Source organism: Dermochelys coriacea, chromosome 20 (assembly GCF_009764565.3).
Source record: "Dermochelys coriacea isolate rDerCor1 chromosome 20, rDerCor1.pri.v4, whole genome shotgun sequence".
Lineage (NCBI taxonomy): Eukaryota > Metazoa > Chordata > Testudines > Dermochelyidae > Dermochelys > Dermochelys coriacea.
This window is the reverse complement of record NC_050087.2, coordinates 18,192,977-18,214,121: the sequence shown is the minus strand read 5'-3', so window position 1 is coordinate 18,214,121 and position 21,145 is coordinate 18,192,977. Positions and strand designations below refer to the sequence as shown.

Here is a 21,145-nt window from a genome sequence, read left to right as displayed (position 1 = left end):
GATCCTAAATGTTAACAGCCTCCCAGCCTCCAATCCCTGCCTTGCACAGAGACTCAATGCAACGCCTAGGCACCGCTCACCAGCTCTGGAACACGGCCATTGACCAGCCCCTCGACCTGGGCTGTGCTCAGCCCCAACTGCACAGACCTTGGAGGTCAGGTCTAAGGAGCTAAAATCTCCGCTGCAGAAAGAACAGCCCTAGTGCAGATTCAGGGAGTCATTATGAAGTGATCTCTCAGGGTTCCCAGCCGGGGATAGGAAAACACCAAAGACCCACCCTTGGGTTCAAAACTAGCCTGGGGGGTGACAAAAAGCCACTCCCATCCAGCAGCTGTTCAGGGTCACAGGCTGTGGGAAGGGACAGTGGAAAAATTTCCATCAAATAGTTGCAGTGGGGGAGGTGTGGGAGGCAAACAGCTGTTTGACAAAAATGCAAATCTTCATAGGACACTGTTCTCGGTCAAAATTTCCAGGGTTTCAGTGAAAAATGGAAAACCAAAAACGTTCCAATTTTCTGATTTTTAAACAAAAAAAAATCAATTGTTTCAATTTTGCATGGGGGGGCAGGGGGAGTATGACCTCCCAGCCCACTCTTGGCTCAAGATAGATGCCAGTGGGCAAGAGTCACCGCCGCTACCGCAGCCTCAGCAGAGGGGACAGCTGGATTCTGGCCCAGAGTAAATAAATGTTGCTCCATCAAAATCAACAGTGCAACCCCCGTTTACACCCTGAGAACCTGTCTCTTAAGTGTGAATCACGTTCTTTTCGACATTGTCTCCTATAAAAGTGCACAGGGCCCATGGGGACTTTTCCCTCTGGCACCAAGACCTCTATATGAGGCGTTTGATGTAGAGTTTCTTTAATTTTACTATCTTTGCCAGTCTTTGCAGCCCTCTCATTTCGTTCCACTTTGCAACACTTCTTGTAAGAATGCCCAGGACTGCACCACTCTGGTAAGCTCCCCCTCAACCCTAGCATAGTTCTGGGCTTGCCAGTCAGGGTTTGACCTAGCTGGGTCTAGCATGCACCCTTGTCCTTCCCTCCCCTGGGCTCAACTAGCAAAAGAGCATTACTAGCACATGCATGTGGGCGGAGGACTTGCTGGGAAATGTACAATGTAGACAGACTGGACCAAATTCTCTGAAGAGCTCGGAGCCTTATTTCCAAGTCCATCTGTGGCCAGATTTTCCAGAGTTCTACTCCCATGTGCTGAGTACTTTTGTACACCTAACCCCTTGTTTTGGTGCCGAAACAGGAGACAAGTTCTCTTGAAAATTCTGGAAGGGACTTCAAGAGCATCTTGTCCAGTCCCCTGCACTCATGGCAGGACTAAGTATTATCTAGCCCATCCCTGACAGGTGTTTGTCCAACCTGCTCTTAAAAATCCCCAATGACGGAGGTTCCACAACCTCCCTGCGCAATTTATTCCAGAGCTTCACCGATAATGGTGGGTGCTGGGCCCTTGTCAATCTGGTCCTGATCTCTGCAAACTTTGGTCCTCAAGCACAGACTAGCCAAGCTCCCAGGAAGCACCAGCGATGTCGGTGCAAGGGAGAAACATGGGAAAAACCACCGTGCACACATACCCACACATGGATGGATCCAAAGCACAAGGCTGCGGAACAGATGCCAAAGGCATCTTTGCTAACAGAATCGTGGGGATTAGAACCAGGGAAAGATTTGTGAGGTTCATGGTTATTCTGATACTCCACAATCCAAACAGGATTATTATTATTTACTAGTTGGCTGCTAACAAAGCGTGCTCCCATACCATGACGACTGTGCCCTACAATATGGTAACAGAAAGGCCAACCCACCGGGCACTGACCCAGGGACCTGCAGGACCAAAAGCATCAGCTACTAGAGCTTGACCTAAGGAATCAGGGCTCCCCTATCCCCTGCGGCTTGGGAGCAAGGGGGCCTGACCTGTGACACGCATTTGCCCGGGAGTTACATTGCATTTATTATACAACATCATAAATCATCCCATAATAAATCCTGAAACCCCGGACTCTGAATCCCGCATTGGCCTCGTGCACTGCCCGTCAGAAGCTTTTCAGTCAATTCAGCCCAGCACTTAGGCATTCATTCGCTTTTAATTTTGACTTCAGTAGAGTTAAACCCATCATTAAAGTCAGCCACACACACAAATCCTTTGCTGAACAAGAGCCTTAATAGTGAGCAGGAGCAGGAGCACCACCAAGCAGCTTAAATAAGAAACAGCGTAAACAGGAATCCCAAGGCTGGATCAGATCCAAGGTCCCTCTAGACCACTGTCTCATCTCCTAGAGCACCCAGTCCAGGTGCTGTATAGGAAGCTATAAGAATCCCCGCCCCCAGTAGCAGATGTGAGATAATCTGCTCCTGGTGTCTACTAGTTAGATTGGCTTAAACCCTGTAGCACAAGGTTCAAAATCCCTCTCAAAATCTGTATAGCTAATTAGGAGAACTCTGGATACTCTTGCTATCCATATAAATTTCCAATTCCCCTTTGAATCTTGCTAATTTTTTTGCCTTCAGTGACTTCCAGTGGCAGTGAGTTCCACAGACTAACCACATAGTATGAAAAAGTATTTGCTTCCATCTGTTTTGAAGTGGGCTTCTTTTAACTGAACATCCCCTGGCCCTTGCGTGATAAGACATGGGAGAACAGAAACTCACGCTCTCCTTTTTCTGCCCCATTCTTTATTTTATGTACTGACCTCACTTCTAAGCTTTCCACTCTCTTTTCATAGCGGGTCTTTTCCATGCCAAAGCAGGGACCAGTCCATTCTCAGGGTTTTCATTGTTTTGAGAAATTCATTCGCAGAATAAACCGAGCCCATAGTCAGTGTCCAGAGACAGGAAGATAATGCCCCTGAGATGGGTTTCTCTAGTAATAGCTAATGCATCCAGCCAAGGAACATCTGAATTCACTGCCTCTTGGCTTCCTATTAAGGCCCTGACACGGCAAAGACCTTGACTTTAAGCACATGCTTAAGTGTTGCGTTGAATAGGGATGGGATTGCTCATGGGTAACGTTCTCAGAAGCAGCTTAGCCTCTAAGTCACTTAGGCCTAGCTCCTCTAAGGTGTTTAGGCATCTAACACCCATTGATTTCAAGACTCTTTTTGCCGCATGTAAACCACTGAGACAGTGCCTTGAATGGATTGAACCAGCTGTGAATAGGGGAGGCCTGGCTTTATATCTCCCAGGAGAAACCAACATGTCACATCAAAACTCAAAAGGGACGCAGGGAGTAGAGTCTGTCCATACACAGCTACAAGAAACCAGTTTTATTCTCAAGTGCAACCATTAGACTTCTGAATGAAAGCCAAAAACCCAACAACACCTGATCATCTTACACCAGATCTCTTCCCCGCATTGTCACCACATTGAAGTGCTTGAACATTTGTATCAGAAAGGAGAAAACATGGCAATTTTCATCCATTTTTACAACTTGGCACATAAAGTGTGTGTGTGTGTGTGTGTGTGTGTGTGTGTGTGTGTGTGTGTGTGTGTGTGTGTGTGTGTGTGTGTGTGTGTGTGTGTGAAAACGATGCCGCACTGCAAAAATAAATATATTATTTACACATATAAATATATCTAGATAATCATTTTGTACAAGAATGCCCCATAGGAACTATTTTTACGTAACAAACTAATTGAGAATTGACATAAATTTCTGAAATACATAACAAGCTAATGAAGGAGATAATATCTATTCAAAAAGTGCAACCCTTACTAAGTTTAGTGCAACAAAACAAATGAGGTTCATATTAATTATCCCCAACTAACTTCTTGTTGTTTAGTTTTTTAAATTACCAAATATAAAAGCTTCGAGGTCTGAGCCCTGAGTTCACCAAGTTTACAAGTCTTAGTATCTCTCCTTGGAAAGACATCAGCACATTAACAGGAAAGCTCTTCATTGGGGTCTGTGAATGAATATTGATCTAAAACATTCTTAAACCCTTAACAATGCTTCATTTCATTTTGAGCGGTTTTTTTTAAGCATTACCAGAATCTACATGGTTGCTGCCACAGGTGCAAGTTACTATCTGAATGGAGCTAATATTTTATTCTCCTTAACGTCTTTTATTTTTTCTTTAACATCCAGAGTGATCTCAATTTTTTCTGGATTCTACATTTGCCCCATAAAAAGGCCTGACAGAAAGAGCCACGCTGCAGTGATCTATTCTACAGTCAAGACAGGTTAGACCCAGGGGGTATCACTGCTGGCCAGGGTACCTGGGGTCTGAACAAGCAGCCACCCACACTCACAAACACGGCTAGCCAGGAGCAAGCTTAAGATTCAAACTCTTATTTTCCCACCCCTCATTCAATCTCTGTAACAATTTCACCTGTGCAAAAACGTGGGTTCATTTTCTCGTCTACTTCCCGAGTTGCTCGCGCAAACCAAAGGCAGGATCGAACATTCCTTTTACAGAACACAACAGCATGAAAGGAAGGGAAAAAAGCAACAACTGGTCTTAAAGGCAACTGGACTGAGCCAACACTTCTTGCATCCCTCTGCTCAGACTGCAGGGCAGCGTTGGCCTCCTGCTCACTCCAGCAGATACCAGCGCCCTCTGCGACGCAGCCCGCTGTCCGGCTAATAGCAAAGAGTCCTTGCTTGAGATTTAAGGAAGTCGTCACATTTTCTAGAAATTGAAACAAAAGGAGTCTAATTCAATTATGTCCTTTAACCCTACAGTTACTATGATCGTTCCCCATTCGAGCTCTAGAGATGATAAGGGCTGGATCCGAGGCAGGCATCCATCGTCATGGGGAAGTGTGTGCATTATAGCGGCATGAGAAGACCCCAAGTGAGATTGGGGCCCTGTTGGGCCAGGTGCTGTACAAATGTAGTGCAAAAGACACTCCCAGTCCCAAAGAGCAGGAAACAGAGGCCTTGAGAGGCAACTCACCGGAGGTCAGTACAGAGCCAGGGACTGGAACCCAGAGCTCCTGACTCGCCGGCCACTGGACTACCCAGCACCCAGCTGACTCTTGTTAAAGACGCACTGAGAGTGCAGAGAGACAGAGGTGCAGGATGGACACATTTCAGAGTGTTCAACCTCCAAAATATTTGAGACCAGGCCAGAGTAGGGAGCTGGGAGAGGGAGGGACAACAAACCACTCTAGAACCAGTGCTACTGGGAGAGCTTGTTGCACTTAACTACAATCAGCCACTTCTCTCTCGCTAATCTGAGCCCCCAGCCTGCTCCGTCTCTTTTCAACTCTGTCACTTTGCTAAACTAATGCAGGCGAACGCTGCAGCAGAAAACAAATGCAACAGAGAGAAAAGCCAGCGAAAGACATGTGACAAAGAAAGGAGGCTGGTAACATGTTTAAATACCTGGTGCATAAGCCAACTTCTGGCTGCAGATATGTCCAGCTGTGTCAGGTGTGCATTGTTTTTACTTGAAGGCAATTCCTTCCTGCCTCACAACACACATAGAGGGCAGGACTCATCTCTTCCAGGAGGGCCAGGGAGGGAGGGACACACACACGTGTGCACACACTCCCAGAGTACAGAGAAGATGAGAATGTTTCTACTGCAAAATAACTTTTTGTAGCAAAATAATATCTATTTTCCAGGGGAAAAATATCTCCAATAAGTGAAAATTAACATGTGGGACGAGCCAGTACAAGGCTCCCTGCTTAAATGGAACAAGAGTCCCTAGATTTTGTTCTGACTCCCTGCAAAAGGGTAAATTTCACCATCTAAACACAAACTAACTTCACTGTAACCAAGAGCTGCCTCCATTGATATATTTAAACCATTCATACCTTCCATTTCCCTTCACTAGGGTAAACAATTTCACTGGATCAGATCTATGGCTTCCACAGCCCAACTTATCTGATGAAGTGAGCTGTAGCTCACGAAAGCTTATGCTCTAATAAGTTTGTTAGTCTCTAAGGTGCCACAAGTCCTCCTTTTCTTTTTGCGAATACAGACTAACACGGCTGCTACTCTGAAACTTATCTGATCAAAGGCTCTGGAAGGAGAGCGGGGGTTAATTTTAAAATAATGTTGCAATTCAGCCAAAACTGTTCCTTTTTAAAACATAAATAAATAAAATGGGAATGACCTTTTCACAGTTCTCTGCTGGGCCACGGCCACGCGCAGTCTGTCTCCACAGTTAGAGCAACGGGAGTAAGGTTTTCCACTTTTCTTCGGGATATTCCAGCAGCGGAAACATCGTATCCTGTACTTTTTGTACCTGGGGGGTGGGGGGGGTGGGAAATCAGTTGGTTCAGATAATTACATTTTTAGCCAAAAGTGGAATAATCATTTTATTTCCCCTTAGTCTTTTGAAATGTTCCTCCTGCTTAGAAGGGGGATATTTAGGGTGGTTGGGCCAAGATTTTTGGAAATGGGGCCCAGATTCTCAAAGGTCTTTAAGTGCCTTGAAATCAAGAGGAGTTAGGCAACTTTGAGAATCTGGGCCTGGGTTCAGCTCTTAAATCCATATTTAGGAGCCTTGCCAGCCCCAAGTGTCCAAAAACCACAAGTCAGCAGGCCCTCAAAAAAATCAAGGAGTTAGCAATTGCAAAAAAATAACATTTTATTTTTTGTTTGTTTGATTTTTAAGCTGTCAGGCTTCAGAGCCTTTATATGGTAGGCTAGGGTCATGTTTTTAGCTCTGTGATCATTTTTCAAAGTTTAAAGCTTTATTTCTGAACCGTTTTTCAAAAATTAAAGCTTAGTGTTTTGGTTAATCACATGACTCTGGGAGATGGAGCTTCCAGAAAAACACCAATTATGGCAAGATTCCCAATAAGATCATGAGAGCCGGCAATATTGATTTAGGCACCTAAATAAGAGCATGGCATCACTTCCATCTTATGCCAGGCACCTACCCAGTTTTAACCCAAACGTGGCTTAATTTTTCAAAACTGCTGCATCAGTGGGAACTGCTGGGTGCTCAGAACGTGGAAACAAGCTGCTCATTTAGGTGCCTGAATACAGGAATCTAAACTCAATCTTGCAAACACTTACCCACAGTTACTTTTGCACAGACCTTGGCCTGGCCCTTTTGCGCACAGTTTCAGAAAGCAACACTAGCAGCACGATGTCACAGGTACCTGATGCCACAAGCATTGCAGAGTGGGGTGCCGTCCTCAGCAATCCTCCACAGGGGAGTTTTCCTCGTCTGGCAGGAAGCGCAACACTTACTACCTTAGGAAAAGACAAATCATCAGACGTCAGCTGCGTGGTGGCTTTATTGCATAGTTTCATGGAGTTTAAGGCCAGAAGGCATCATGCATTGAGTGCAGGGACCTATTGACATCCCTTCCATCCCTACCCTTCTATGATTAGAACATCTAGCCTGACCTCCTACCTGCCACAGGCCATTACATTTCACCCATTTAGTTACCCCTATATTGAGCCCATTAACTTGTGCTTTGCTAAAACACCTCCCCAGTCTGGATATAAAGACCTCACGAGATGAAAAACCCACCACTTCCCTTGGTAGCTTTCTTCCAATGTTGAGTCACCGTCACTGTTAAAATTTTTTGCCTAATTTCTGATGTGCCTTACGTCACAGCAAGACAAAGCAACAGCTCTAGGTGTATTAAAACCACAATCCCCAGGTATTGGAAAACAAGTGAAAGGGCTTAGAGATCTATTTATTTTCTGGTGGAGAAACATGTTTTTAGTGTGTGGTGTGGCAGAACAAAAGAAAAAGAAAGTCACAATAGGTACAGGTTTCAGAGTAGCAGCCGTGTTAGTCTGTATTCGCAAAAAGAAAAGGAGGACTTGTGGCACCTTAGAGACTAACAAATTTATTTGAGCATAAGCTTTCGTGAGCTACAGCTCACTTCATCGGATGCATCATGAAAGCTTATGCTCAAATAAATTTGTTAGTCTCTAAGGTGCCACAAGTCCTCCTTTTCTTTTCACAATAGGTACATTACTGTTGCAACTTTATTTTGTCACAGCTTTTTGCATCAATTGTATCTCCAAAACTAATCATAGAATCACAGAATATCAGGGTTGGAACAGACCTCAGGAGGTCATCTAGTCCAACCCCCTGCTCAAAGCAGGACCCATCCCCGACTAAATCATCCCAGCCAGGGCTTTGTCAAGCCTCACCTTAAAAACCTCTAAGGAAGGTGATTCCACCACCTCCCTAGGTAACCCATTCCAGTGCTTTACCACCCTCCTAGTGAAAAAGTTTTTCCTAATATCCAACCTAAACCTCCCCCACTGCAACTTGAGACCATTACTCCTCGTTCTGTCATCTGCTACCACTGAGAACAGTCTAGATCCATCCTCTTTGGAACCCCCTTTCAGGTAGTTGAAAGCAGCTATCAAATCCCCTCTCACACTTCTCTTCTGCAGACTAAATAATCCCAGTTCCCTCAGCCTCTCCTCATAAATCATGTGTTCCAGTCCCCTAATCATTTTTGTTGCCCTCCGCTTGACGTTTTCCAATTTTTCCACATCCTTCTTGTAGTGTGGGGCCCAAAACTGGACACAGTACTCCAGATGAGACCTCACCAATGTCGAATAGAGGGGAACGATCACATCCCTCGATCTGCTGACAATGCCCCTACTTATACATCCCAAAATGCCATTGGCCTTCTTGACAACAAGGGCACACTGTTGACTCATATCCAGCTTCTCGTCCACTTGTAACCCCTAGGTCCTTTTCTGCAGAACTGCTGCCAAGCCATTCGGTCCTTAGTCTGTAGCAGTGCATGGGGTTCTTCCGTCCTAAGTGCAGGACTCTGCACTTGTCCTTGTTGAACCTCATCAGACTTCTTTTGGCCCAATCCCCTAATTTGTCTAGGGCCCTCTGTATCCTATCCCTACCCTCCAGCATATCTACCTCTCCTCCCAGTTTAGTGTCATCTACAAACTTGCTGAGGGTGCAATCCACACCATCCTCCAGATCATTTATGAAGATATTGAACAAAATCAGCCCAAGGACCGACCCTTGGGGCACTCCACTTGATACCACTCCACTTGATAATCCTATAATTAAATAACACAACTACAAAACCAGTGTCCAGTCATACAAGTACTTATTGTGCTTACAACCATGAGTATTGCCTGTTGAAATTAAGGGGACTGCTCACAGTAGTAAGTTCTACACCTGGTAGTAAGTACATATGAGAGGAGGCACTTCAATTATAAAAGCCCGATACTCATTTGGCGTAAATCAGCAGCAGACACCTCAGAAGGTTGTGGAAGTGCCTTCTTTGAAGGTTTTCAAAAGGAGGCTGGATAGCCATCTTGGATGGTTTAGACACAACAAATCCTGCATCTTGGCAGGGGTTTAGACTAGATGACCCTTGTGGTCCCTTCTAACCCTGTGGTTCTGTGAGTCTATGGCTGCTCCTTGGAGTTATGTCTGACTTCCACCAGCTAGGATCTGGCTAGACAGGGATTTAAGTGGAGTATAGATCTTAAACTGGTCTCTGCACAGGACTGAATTTCTCCCTGAAATAGGAGAATCAGGCCCAGTATGGGTATTTATAGCTGCCCCAATCATTTCAGAGTGTTACCATTTGATAGTAAAGGTTTTTGTTTCTAAAAAGCAACATACTCTGGACAGAGAGGGAGCCTTGATCCTCCTCAGAACTGCTGGCTCTGCAGAATTCTCTTGTTAAAGAGATTTGCCTTGGATTTGGGTTACGGCTTCTTTTCCCACACATTGCGCTGCGGACAGATTAGATGAGACAAATTTTACCAGGTTGTGACATTACTTCTAACAAACAAACCAAAGAGCAAAAACCAGTGGAACAGCATTAAAAAAAATCTTCCTCCCAAACCAACAAAAATTAGCTACTGAGGGTCAGATTTTCCATCTGCTTGTTGGGAAATCATGGATACCCAGCGAAGTGGCACAGAATGCTCCCAGATCAGCCTGTTTCCACTGGTGTCAATGATAGTACAAGGTGCAGGACAGAAGAACTGCCATGATGGATCTGACCTACAGGCTGCCTAGTAAGGGGACAGCACAATAGAATCATAGATTATGGCAGATGTGGGGTAATCTGTCCCCTATGTAGGTCTCATCCTAACCCCTAGTAGTTAGGGATTGATTTAAGACCCAAGGCAGGAAGTTTAATGTCCCTTCCAAAATGGTTATTAGCACTAGCGGTTAGTACTCCGGAGATCCTTATTATCAATATATTGTCCAATCCCTCTTGGAATCTTGCTAAATTCTTGGCCTCTGTGACCTCCCATTGCAATGTGTTCCATGGCCTAGTTACATATTGCATTTGAAAAAGTATTTCCTATTCTCTGTTTGAATTTGCCAATTTCTTTTTTCCTTGAATATGGCAATGGCAAATCAGGCCCCAGCTGTCTAAGGACTGAGGGGGAGTTGTTAAAAAATACCTGAAAGGATTTAGGCACAAAAGTCCCTTTCAAAAATCAATGGAATTTGTGCTCCTAAAACACTTGGGTGGCTAAAAAACACCTCCCCCTCAATACCTGTCCGAATGTGAATTTTCAACATTTCCCTGCATCTCTACAGGCTAAAGAAGGCTGAAAACAGAACCAGAGACGTCTCTTTTCTTCTGCTCTGTAAAAGGAGTTTGGTGGTTGTATTTTGATGGACACTTTAGCAAGTGGAAGAATACCAGACTGTCATAGGAGATATTACTGGAAGAGACAGTAAACCTCATGCTCCAGGGCTTAAACCACCTCTCTCTGATAGAGACTTAAAGTGGGGAGCAGATTATCCCACAGCTACTACTGCAGGGCTCTTACACCTGCCTTTGAAACAGCTGGTGGTGGCCACTGGCAGAGACTGGATCCTGGATTAGATGGGTGTTGGGGCTGAGCGGATCTGGCAACGCCTCTGGTCCTAAGTCAGTTTCAACTGGCTGCAGTTTAAAGTGCCAGAGAACAGACGATTCCTGCTTCCCCACCCCCAAAAATCAGATCTGGGATGGGGAAATGATATCATTTGTGTTATGATTACACACTGTCAGAGTGTCAGGACAAATCCCAGCTCAGTATCTCTGACACCCCCCCCCCGCAGAAAGGGGATCCCTACACAGAACTCTGTATAGGTCCCCAGTATCCAAAGGCTGGGCGGGGGGGAAGCTTGGAGGAAACGTGGCAGGAGTTGGGGCTGGCGCTTCCTCGAGCACCTGGAAAAGACACAGACACATACACAATAAACAATCATAAATCAAGGAACCTGCCCTCTTTGGCGTGACATGCCTTCCTATTGCTTTCAGCACCTAGATAGCACAGTGACTGGCACGCCACAACACGTGATTGGAGAGAGCTCCATAGAGAGAGGGTGTGTGCACGGGGAGGGATGGCTAAATAATGGGTGTGTATGGGGATAGATAGATATATAGATCGTGGGCCTGTTTGGCAAGTGGTTGGATGGATAAATCCTGGGTGTGTACAGGGGTAGCTAGCCAGTTAGCTCTGGGTGCCTATGTGGGTCCTTTAGACAGACAGAAAAGTCAGGTCTCCCTTAGCAGAGAGCCAGTGATCAGTGCCCGCGCTGTGACAGGAGCCTGTACCTGCTGTATCGTGGGCGGATGAGGAGCTGGTACTCATCGGAGCTGCCTTGGCAAAGACACAGACGCATGCAGAGGGTCACCCCCTGGAAAGAGGGGTCTCGGGCCTCAGCGCTCCGGCTGGGTGCGGGCTGCTTGCGGGGATTTCTCCTCCTGCAGCCCGGCTCAGGCTGGCTGGGGCTGCCGACCCCTGGCTCCCAGCTCCGCCCCTCCTGCCCGGCTGCCCCGGCCTCTCTGGAGGGGTTGTCATTGCAGTCTATGGGGAGGAGGCAGGGGGACATGGTTTGGGGCCCTGCCCTAGTCTCGGGGCGGCTGGCGGCAGCCGCCGCGCCGGACACCAGATGAGAACAATGCAGGCTGATGAGACTCAGGGTGTCCATGGGGCTGCAGGTGCCCAGGGAAGCGAGGGGGCTGGCGCCGCCCTGGGGCTGCGGGGCGCTGCGCCCTGGGCGCACGGCTGGCCCCGGCGGCTGCTGCTGCTGCGCCCTGGGCGCACGGCTCGGCTCCTCCTGGCCCCCCGGCGCCTGGGGCAGCCGCTGGGCGGACTCCTGCAGGAAGCTCAGGGCGCTGCTGTCGGGGACCTGCAGGCAACAGGCCGTGCTGGGCAGGGGCTCCGGGCGGGGGCGCCCCGCGGGCCTGGGGGGGAGAACAAGGCCGTTAGGGGGGCGGGGCACCCAGGGACCCGCGGGACGGGGGCAGGAGGCAGCTCCAAACTCACCCCCCCGTGGGCAGCTTCACCCCCCCGGGGTCTGATCAACCTCCCCCTCCCCCGGGGCAGCTCCCCACTCAGCCCCCCCGGCAGGTCCAAACTCACCCCCCGTGGGCAGCTTCACCCCCCCGGGGTCTGATCACCCTCCCCCTCCCCCGGGGCAGCTCCCCACTCAGCCCCCCCCGGCAGGTCCCCCCCAGAGCCTGATCACCCTCCCCCTCCCCCGGGGCAGCTCCCCCTCCTTCTCCCCCCGGCAGCCCCCTTCCCCAAGGGAGGCCCCCCTCAGCCCCCCACTGGCCCCTCCAAGCCCCCAGGCTCAGGTCCCCCATCGACCTGCCCCCTCCCCCGCCTGGGCGCTGCCGGCCTCGGGATCCCGCCCGCAGCCCCCGGCCAATGGCAGCTGGAGGCAGCGGCTCGCGAGCTGCCCGCCCAAAACAGCCCCGGGGCTCGCGCCCAGCTCGAGAGCAAGCGCGTGGGGCCGATCCGGATCCTCCCCCCCCCGGGGCAAGCGCGTGGGGCCGATCCGGATCCTCCCCCCCGGGGCAAGCGCGTGGGGCCGATCCGGATCCTCCCCTCCCCCCGGGGCAAGCGCGTGGGGCCGATCCGGATCCTCCCCCCCCGGGGCAAGCGCGTGGGGCCGATCCGGATCCTCCCCCCCGGGGCAAGCGCGTGGGGCCGATCCGGATCCTCCCCCCCCGGGGCAAGCGCGTGGGGCCGATCCGGATCCTCCCCTCCCCCCGGGGCAAGCGCGTGGGGCCGATCCGGATCCTCCCCTCCCCCCGGGGCAAGCGCGTGGGGCCGATCCGGATCCTCCCCTCCCCCCGGGGCAAGCGCGTGGGGCCGATCCGGGTCCTCCCCTCCCCCCGGGGCAAGCGCGTGGGGCCGATCCGGATCCTCCCCTCCCCCCGGGGCAAGTGCGTGGGGCCGATCCGGATCCTCCCCTCCCCCCGGGGCAAGTGCGTGGGGCCGATCCGGATCCTCCCCTCCCCCCGGGGCAAGTGCGTGGGGCCGATCCGGATCCTCCCCCCCGGGGCAAGTGCGTGGGGCCGATCCGGATCCTCCCCCCCGGGGCAAGTGCGTGGGGTTGATCCGAATTCCCGTCCCTACGGGCCGGTGCACGGGGAGAGATCGGATCTCCCCTCCCTCCTGGGAGGCATGTCCATGGAGCTTATCCCGATTCCTCGTCTCTTCCCTCACTCTCCCAGGGGACGCGTCCATGGGGCTGATCCGGATTCCCCCCGCGCGAAGGGAGGGATGGGTGGCTAGGGCTGACCTGGCTCCCCCCCCCGGGCTGGCTGAGCCCCGGGCCGGGCTGCCGGGCTCTGGCTCCAGGCAGGGCGGGAAGAGCAGCTGCTGCAGGAGGGAGAAGTCGGGGGGGTGCCCGTCCAGGAACAGCTCCCCCTCCATGCGCGGGGCCGGGAGCCTCGCTGCGGGAGCGGCCGGTGCAAGGACGCAGCCCCAGCTGGGGGGACTTAACCGGTCACACCTGGGCAGCCGGGGCCTCACCCTATAAGAGCCCGGAGGCCCGGGAGGCTGGGGCTGGCTGCAAGGGGGGGGTAACGGCATGGGCCTGGGCGGTGTATGGGGGCAGGAGGGGGTCTCATATCTATTTGTGCTGGTACCGGAGGGGGTCTCATATCTATTTGTGCTGGTACCGGGGGTGCTGCCCCACAGGGGAGGTTAATGTCCACCTGCCTCAGTAGGGGCTGCAGTGGGTTTGCGGCAGGGCCCCTGTCTAGTTCTGCCAAACCCTGAACCTGCTGAGGACCCCAGAGCTGCTCCCCCAATATTAGGGGCAGGAGCTCTCAGCCCTGTCTAGCTGGGGGAGACATGGACCCCCCCTGCCCTCAGTGTCCAGACCTGGTCTCCCCCATGCCCTGGCTCTGGATAGTGAATGCCACCCATCTAACAACACAGCCCCTGCCTCTGCTGTTCCCTGACCCCCAGCCAGTGGGGCAGCCCCAGATGCAACCTGGCAGGTGAGTGCATTGTGTGACCCCCAGCTGTGAGCACTGGATGTGGTGGGGGCAGGGTCTCCCCCTAGGTACTGCTGTAATGATGTCAAGGGTGAATCTGCTCAGACTCCCCCTCTCCTCCCCACCACTCTGGCCTGTGCTTTGCAGGGGGTCCAACTAGGTGCTCCCAAGCGTCCTTCTGGCCTGGGAATGGCACGTGGTGCTGCATGTGGCAGAGTGGCTGGATGGGCCAGAGGCTACAGCAATGGAGCTGGGGCTTGGGTTAATCCCTGGCTGTGCCAGTGCTGCCCTGTATGGCTCTGGCAAGTCCCGGTGTGTCTGGGTCCCCATTCCCTGTCCTGGCTCAGGGTGAGATCTCTGGAACTGGGTTTGTGCTGTACCCAGCACGATGGGGCCCATTGGACCTACCATAATACACCCAATGAACAAGCCTGGGGGAAGAGCTGCCCTGGGGCAAGTGCATGGGGTTGAACCAAATTCCCATCCCTACGGGCAGGTGTGTGGGTTTCAGGCCTCCTGCAGGCTCTGAGTGCCTGGCTGTGGCAGCGCTGGGCAAGGTGAATCCCACAGGGCTGGCTCTGGCATCCCACCCCATGCCAGGGAGCCCTAGGAGGCTGAGCAGCTCCTGGGGACTTGGCTCGGTTCCTGCTGGGTGAATGACCTTGGGGTCCGGAATCCAGACCCTCCATGGAGTGAGTCTGTCGGGTCTCAGACCACCTGCCCTCAGCTGTCCTACCAATGTCAAACCATGCAGGCTGCTCATTGCCCTGTCAGGACGTGGGTCCTGCTGCCACAGAGCTATCAGGGGGCTGGAACATTGTCTCCTGCCTGGGGCAGTGGGAAAGTGACACTGCAAATGCCACCAAAGCTAAAAGGCTTCAGGTCAGACCCCCCAATGACTTGCTAAGCTGCTGTGGCTGTTCACAGCCCCCTAGACCAACCCAGCTTCCCAGCTCTTGCCCGCGGGCTGAGTGGCGAGATGGTGAAGCAGAAACCAACTCTACCAGTTGTGCACATCTCATGGGAGGGTGGGGGCTGTTCCAAAGGGCAGGGGCACTTCCCCCCACCACTGCAATGGAGCTACCTCTGGGGTGGGACACAACAGCTGTTTGTCAACCAGACAGCAACAGTTTAGCAGAGAGCAGGGTGTGTCTGGGGGCAGATGCAGTATCCTCTCTTTGCAGGAAGGTAAAATAGTCAGCACCTGGACAGGCGTTTGGCTGGCAAAGCTGGTTCCTGGCTTTCAATGGGATCTGGGGCATCTGGCAACTCAGCTCCCCTTAACCATCAATTCCAAGGGAGGAGCACAGCAGCAGCCAGCTGTCCTGGGGCTCGCCCAGCCCAGCCAGCACCTTCGTGTCCCAGTAAGACACCTGCTAGCAGTGTGTGCGTAATCTGGCAACCCCCTCATCTTCCCTGGCTGATGTTTGCCCACCTCCCTGTGCTCTACAGGGGGCTGCAGAAGGGTTTGGGTTCGGCAGCTGCCTGTCAAGCACTGAAGTCCCTCAGTCTGCAGTACTGGCACCAACAAGGGGTAAATCTCATGCCACTGACCCTTGGCCCAGCTGTAACTATTGCTTGGCTCCTGCTGGAAAGCGTGGGACACTCTGCTCCCTACTGCGCCCGTGTGGCCAGTCCCAGGTCTGTGGGCCAGGGAAAAGAGCAGGCAGCGCGTCATACAAACATGAGCTTTAATAATAAAATGTGGCTGCGGGAGGGGCGTTGGCCCTGATCCCAAGGTTACAGTGGGTGAGCCACAGCGAGCAGCCCAGAGAACGTGCTGCTTTGGTCCCTGCTGTCAAACGGCACAGAGAATGCATCAAGGCCCCTAATGCATATTAAAGTACGCCATGAGAAACTGTGAGCTCCAGACAGGAAGAATGCAGAGCACCCCCTGTGGGGCCCCCCACAACCTGCCCTCCTCCTGCTCCCTGGGATGGGCTGTGGGGTTTGGTAACCAACACCAATAAATACAGATTCCCTGAACAGAAAAGATAGGGCTGTTGTATGGCCTCACGTCGCCTCTGGGACTGTGAGCACAGGTGCTGGGGGTGTGTGGCAGAGCTGGGAGGGGGGTTATTCTAGCATCTTTGCTGCTGATATCCCCTCCTCACCCTGGCCTGTAGGAAGCTCAGCGCTTCACCCTGGGCCTTTAAAACTAACCCCTTCCCACACCTCTCCATGTCACCAGCAGTGCTGCAGGCCCCCAGGGGGAGCCTTCTCCAACCAGCCCCCCTCGCTTTGGGCTCTATAAGGCCCAGCCCCAGAGCCAGGGGCAGCCCAGAGACTCCTCCAGCCTTCAGTGGGGCTTGGGAACATGGCCATCCACGTAGAAGTTCCTGGTGATTTTGGGCAGGGTGAACTCCACCCCCTCCAGCTCTTTGGTGAGGATGATCTGACAGCCGAGCCGGGAGTTCTCCTGCAGCTGTGGGGCCATGTCCAGCATGTCTTCCTCCCTAGGAAAGCCGAAGAGTCAAGGGTGAGTCTGCAGGGCAGGGGGCCGTTAGCTGGCTGGCAGCATTTTCCAGGCTGACTGCAAGGGACTGTTTCACTGAAATGCAGCTGCTGCTGTGGGGGAAGGCAGCCGCCCTGCAGTATTGCAAAGGGAAAGAACAGGCTTGGGGCTAAAACATTGGGCCCCAGGAGCCCTGGGTTTGAGTCACAGCTTTGGCAATACCCGCGGTGACTCGGGGGGAGGCACTGACTGGCTCCGGGCCTCTGTTTCCCTCACTTGTACAATGGAGATAATTCTTCATTGGTCTGTTTAGACGATGAGGGGCAGGGACGCCACAGCTGCACCCAGCACACAAGGGGGGCTGCTCTCGCTCACTCAGCACTACCGGGGGAGGAATACAGCACTAGGCTCTTGCAGAGCCCTGCCCTCCTGGTGGGGGCGGGGAGGCAACAGGGCCAAGGCACCCAGAGGCTGTTACCTTTCGTCAGGGACAGGCAGCTTGTCCACCAACTCCTGGCTCACGTAGACGTGGCAGGTGGAGCAAGCCAGGGAGGCTTCGCAGGCGCCTGGGAATACAAGAGTGGAAGGTCAGAATGAAGACAAGGCCCCTGCAGTGGAAGGGAGGGGGGGCTGAGCTGCCCCCAGGGAGTAGGGGGAGCCCAGCTATGTGTCTGTACAGTGCGGGCAGTCTTCCCCATGGAACAAACAGATCCTACTCGAGTCCCTTACCTCTGACCCCTCCCACTGGCAGCTCCCCTGGGCCCAGCTCTGGGACACCCTCCAGCAGCCTGCCTGCCTCACTGCCCCCGCTCCAAACGGACCCACTCTGGATTCTTGGGCCTCCCTCTCATCCTTGGCCTCAGCTCCTGCCGGCTCCTAGGGGGAAGAGGAGTCCTGCTAGAGGGAGGGACGTGCGGGGACCATGAGCTGAAAGAGTCGTGGGGGGAGGTGAGATAGAAGCTACAGCCTCGACCCCACCCTGCCCCTTCCCACCTCCCTGCACCATGCTAGCCTCTGGGGACTTGGCAAATCCCCTGAAATGCAGGGAGCAGTAATGAAGAGATTCCAATGCTCCCGTGGCCATAAGGGACCCACAGAGCTGTCTGCATCCCCCATTATCTGCCACCCAGCATGGGGGAGGGGAGGGCAAAGCGGCACAGACCTTCCAGTTCAATGTTGTGCCTCTGGGCCAGGCGCAGCACGTCCTCCCCCACACGCCCCTTCACGGGGATCCGGCGCCCGGAACGGTCAATGAAAACCACGTTCACTCTAGAGGAGGGAAGGGAGGGTGTTGGGGAAAAACAATGAGATCCAGCGACCTCCTGGAACCTGCAGCCATTGGAAGACGGGGGCTAGCAGGATTATACAGAGTGAATAGAGCCAGGGCTGCTGACTGGGGTGGGTGGGGATCGGTTCTTGGGGCACACACAGCAAATGTCAGGGAAGCTTGCAAGCCAGTTGGAATGGGACCACAAGGCAATCCTGGTGCTTCTCCCTTCCACCAGGGCGATTGACAGGCATTAGCCACGCACCATACACAGCACCTCCCAGCCACAGGTTGCACAGTGCATTACAGAGCAAGGTCAGGGTCATGTGACAGGTGGGGAAACTGAGGCACAGAGCACACCAGAGACTCGCCCAAGGTCAGCAGCAGAGCTGGGAACAGAACCCTGGTCTCCCGAATCACAGTCCAGCGCTGCACCCACATGGCCATGCTCCCACTCTTGTAGGGCTATAGAGTCCCCCAGGACCCCATTCTCTGAGCACCCCTACAGAAGGGCAGGGGCAGGATCTGGAAATATCATTTGGATACAGCAGTGTTCACATCCGCCTGGTGAGGGAGGCAGATATGATCCTCGTTTTACTGACCAAGGACAAAGAGCAGAAGTGAGTTGCCAGAGGTCACACAAGGAGTTGGTGATTAGAACCCAGGCATCCTGCACCCCAGTGCTTTGCTCAGCCCACTACTGTCCCACATCCTTCTGGACCATGTCTGGCAGCCTCTGAAAACAGAGACCATCCTGGCTGAGGAAGCAGCATAAATCCTCCAATGCAATGGCTGTGAAGAGGGCCTGAGCTTAGTCCCATCCGTGGCTCCTGGTACTCACGTGTCGCCCGCAGGCTCTGCTGTGCAGCTCTCGTCTTCTGCCTGGAACACCCCTGGGAAAAACACATTGCAGCCCAGGTAGCATCACACCTCCCCGGCCCCTTTCAGCCCAGCCTGAGCAGGGCAGGAGCTTGAAAGCACACGGGGCCCAGTTCAGATAGGCAATGGACAGAATGAGCATCAGTCTCAAGCCCATATATACGGCGGGACCATTAATCCCAATTGGACTGAGACCGTGGGAAGGTGCCTAAGGGCATTAGAAACCCGATTCACACTGAGCGGCAGCAGGAAGGGGGGGTGCGTCCTGTAGGCACCCAACGCATTTCACACAGGCTCCCGCAGAACAAGTCTGGCTGGAAACCTCAGCCTTGTCCGCAGCCGGGCATCAGACACCAGTGCACGCCCCATTCGCATCAGCACTGTGAGACTTGCACGGAGGTGGATCAGGCCGGGTTGCGATCACACCCCGCCAGGGTGAAGATGAGAATTTGGGTCCCTTTGGTGGCTCCCCAGGTGACACGAGTCTGGTGGGTCTCAGCCCAGTTCACAGGGGTCCAAGCCCCCCCGGCCCCATGGCAGCTTCAACAGGGAGGCCCAAGGCGGGGCCAGCCAGAGGCTGAGCCCCCTTCCCCCCCAGGGCTCCGCCCGCCTGTGGCTGGGAACCACCAACTGGGGGGCGGGGGTCCCGCTCGGGGCTCTGCCCTAGCTCGGGGGGGGCCGGCCCCCTCCTCTACTGCCTGGGCCCCCAACGCCCCCACCCCATGGAGACCGGGGGGAGCTGGGCGGCCCCCCAGTCCCCCCCGGGGCTCGCCCCCCCGGCCCCCACCTGCCGTGCGGAAGCCCCGCCCCAGGCGGAGTCGCAGCCCCCCGGCCGCCCCCAGCATCAGCCGAGTCACCGACCCACCAGCGCCGGCCATGGAGGCCGCCATGACACACGTCACGTGATCCCGGCCGGAGTCAGAGATCACGGGGGCAGCTGCTGAGTGGGAGGGGGAGGGGGCAGGGCCCTGCTGGGGGGTGAGGGGCTGGGACCAGGAGGGAGGGGGAGGGGGCAGGGCCCTGCTGGGGGGTGAGGGGCTGGGACCAGGAGGAAGGTAGTGGGGGGCAGGGCCCTGCTGGGGTGTGAGGGGCTGGGACCAGGAGGGGCACAGGGGGGCTGGGACCAGGAGGAAGGTAGTGGGGGGCAGGGCCCTGCTGGGGGATGAGGGGCTGGGACCAGGAGGAAGGTAGTGGGGGGCAGGGCCCTGCTGGGGTGTGAGGGGCTGGGACCAGGAGGGGCACAGGGGGGCTGGGACCAGGAGGAAGGTAGTGGGGGGCAGGGCCCTGCTGGGGGATGAGGGGCTGGGACCAGGAGGAAGGTAGTGGGGGGCAGGGCCCTGCTGGGGGGTGAGGGGCTGGGACCAGGAGGGGCACAGGGGGGCTGGGATCAGGAGGAAGGTAGTGGGGGGCAGGGCCCTGCTGGGGGGTGAGGGGCTGGGACCAGGAGGAAGGTAGTGGGGGGCAGGGCCCTGCTGGGGGGTGAGGGGCTGGGACCAGGAGGGTGGGGGAGGGGGGCAGGGCCCTGCTGGGGGGTGAGGGGCTGGGACCAGGAGGGAGGGGGAGGGGGCAGGGCCCTGCTGGGGGGTGAGGGGCTGGGACCAGGAGGAAGGTAGTGGGGGGCAGGGACCACGAGGGGCACAGAGGGGCTGGGGCCATGCTGAGCACCAACCCTTCAGCACAGCTGTGCCCTAGCCCAGCCGAGGCCCGGGGAGGTGGCTTCAGGATCTCGGGCTGGTGCCAGCCGTGCGGTGTGGGCAGCAGCCACGGCACAGCCAAGAATCTTGTTCTGCCCCCCCCCCCCCCGCCCTGCTGCGGGGGCACCACCGATGGGGCCAAAGGGACCTGACTTGTTCCTATTTCAGTGGAGTCAGACCAAGCCTCCCTTGGTCCCTCTGCCCCAGCGTAACACCGACAGACTCTGGTCTTCTTCAGGCGGGATAGGACCTGGGACCTCTGGAGCTTCACGCATGCACCTCTACAGCAGTAGTTCTTAATCTTTACTGCAGTCTGCACCCCTTTGGTTCACACACCCCTTATCAAAAATCGTTGCAGTAGGTCAGTTCTTTAAACCTGTAGTTTTTGTTTGTATGTTGCATTTTTTAACGATTACTGTATCCTGTTAATACACACATAGGTTTGATGAAACAAAGTAGTTGTACTTATGTGTCTGTGCTTAATTTGTGTTTTTGATGATTTACCTTCTAAAAAAATCTGGCCTGTCTCACACCCCCTGAAAGGGCATCTTGCCCCCTCAGAGGGTGGTGCACCCCAGTTCAAGAAACACTGCTCTACAGCATGAGCTAAAGCCCAATGGGCTGCTAGCTAAGGGTGTAGAGCAGACTCATTTTCTCTCTCTCTCTCTAAGTGGTCTTAGT

General features: G+C 53.9%; 2 protein-coding genes across 2 annotated transcripts; both read right to left on the bottom strand.

The window, feature by feature from the left end:
* Window positions 1–3,535: 3,535 nt before the first annotated feature.
* ZGLP1 (zinc finger GATA like protein 1) lies at window positions 3,536–13,646 on the bottom strand. The gene is made up of 6 exons (XM_038378936.2): window positions 13,467–13,646; window positions 11,488–12,120; window positions 9,543–9,655; window positions 7,072–7,165; window positions 6,075–6,206; window positions 3,536–4,640 (listed from the first exon to the last, which is right to left on the bottom strand). The coding sequence occupies exons 1-6, from the start codon at window positions 13,598–13,600 to the stop codon at window positions 4,592–4,594; spliced, it is 1,155 nt and encodes a 384-aa protein (XP_038234864.1). The 5' UTR covers window positions 13,601–13,646; the 3' UTR covers window positions 3,536–4,591.
* A 2,197-nt stretch (window positions 13,647–15,843) lies between these two features.
* FDX2 (ferredoxin 2) lies at window positions 15,844–19,685 on the bottom strand. The gene is made up of 5 exons (XM_038378793.2): window positions 19,558–19,685; window positions 18,733–18,784; window positions 17,787–17,893; window positions 17,103–17,190; window positions 15,844–16,625 (listed from the first exon to the last, which is right to left on the bottom strand). The coding sequence occupies exons 1-5, from the start codon at window positions 19,658–19,660 to the stop codon at window positions 16,469–16,471; spliced, it is 507 nt and encodes a 168-aa protein (XP_038234721.1). The 5' UTR covers window positions 19,661–19,685; the 3' UTR covers window positions 15,844–16,468.
* Window positions 19,686–21,145: the final 1,460 nt, after the last annotated feature.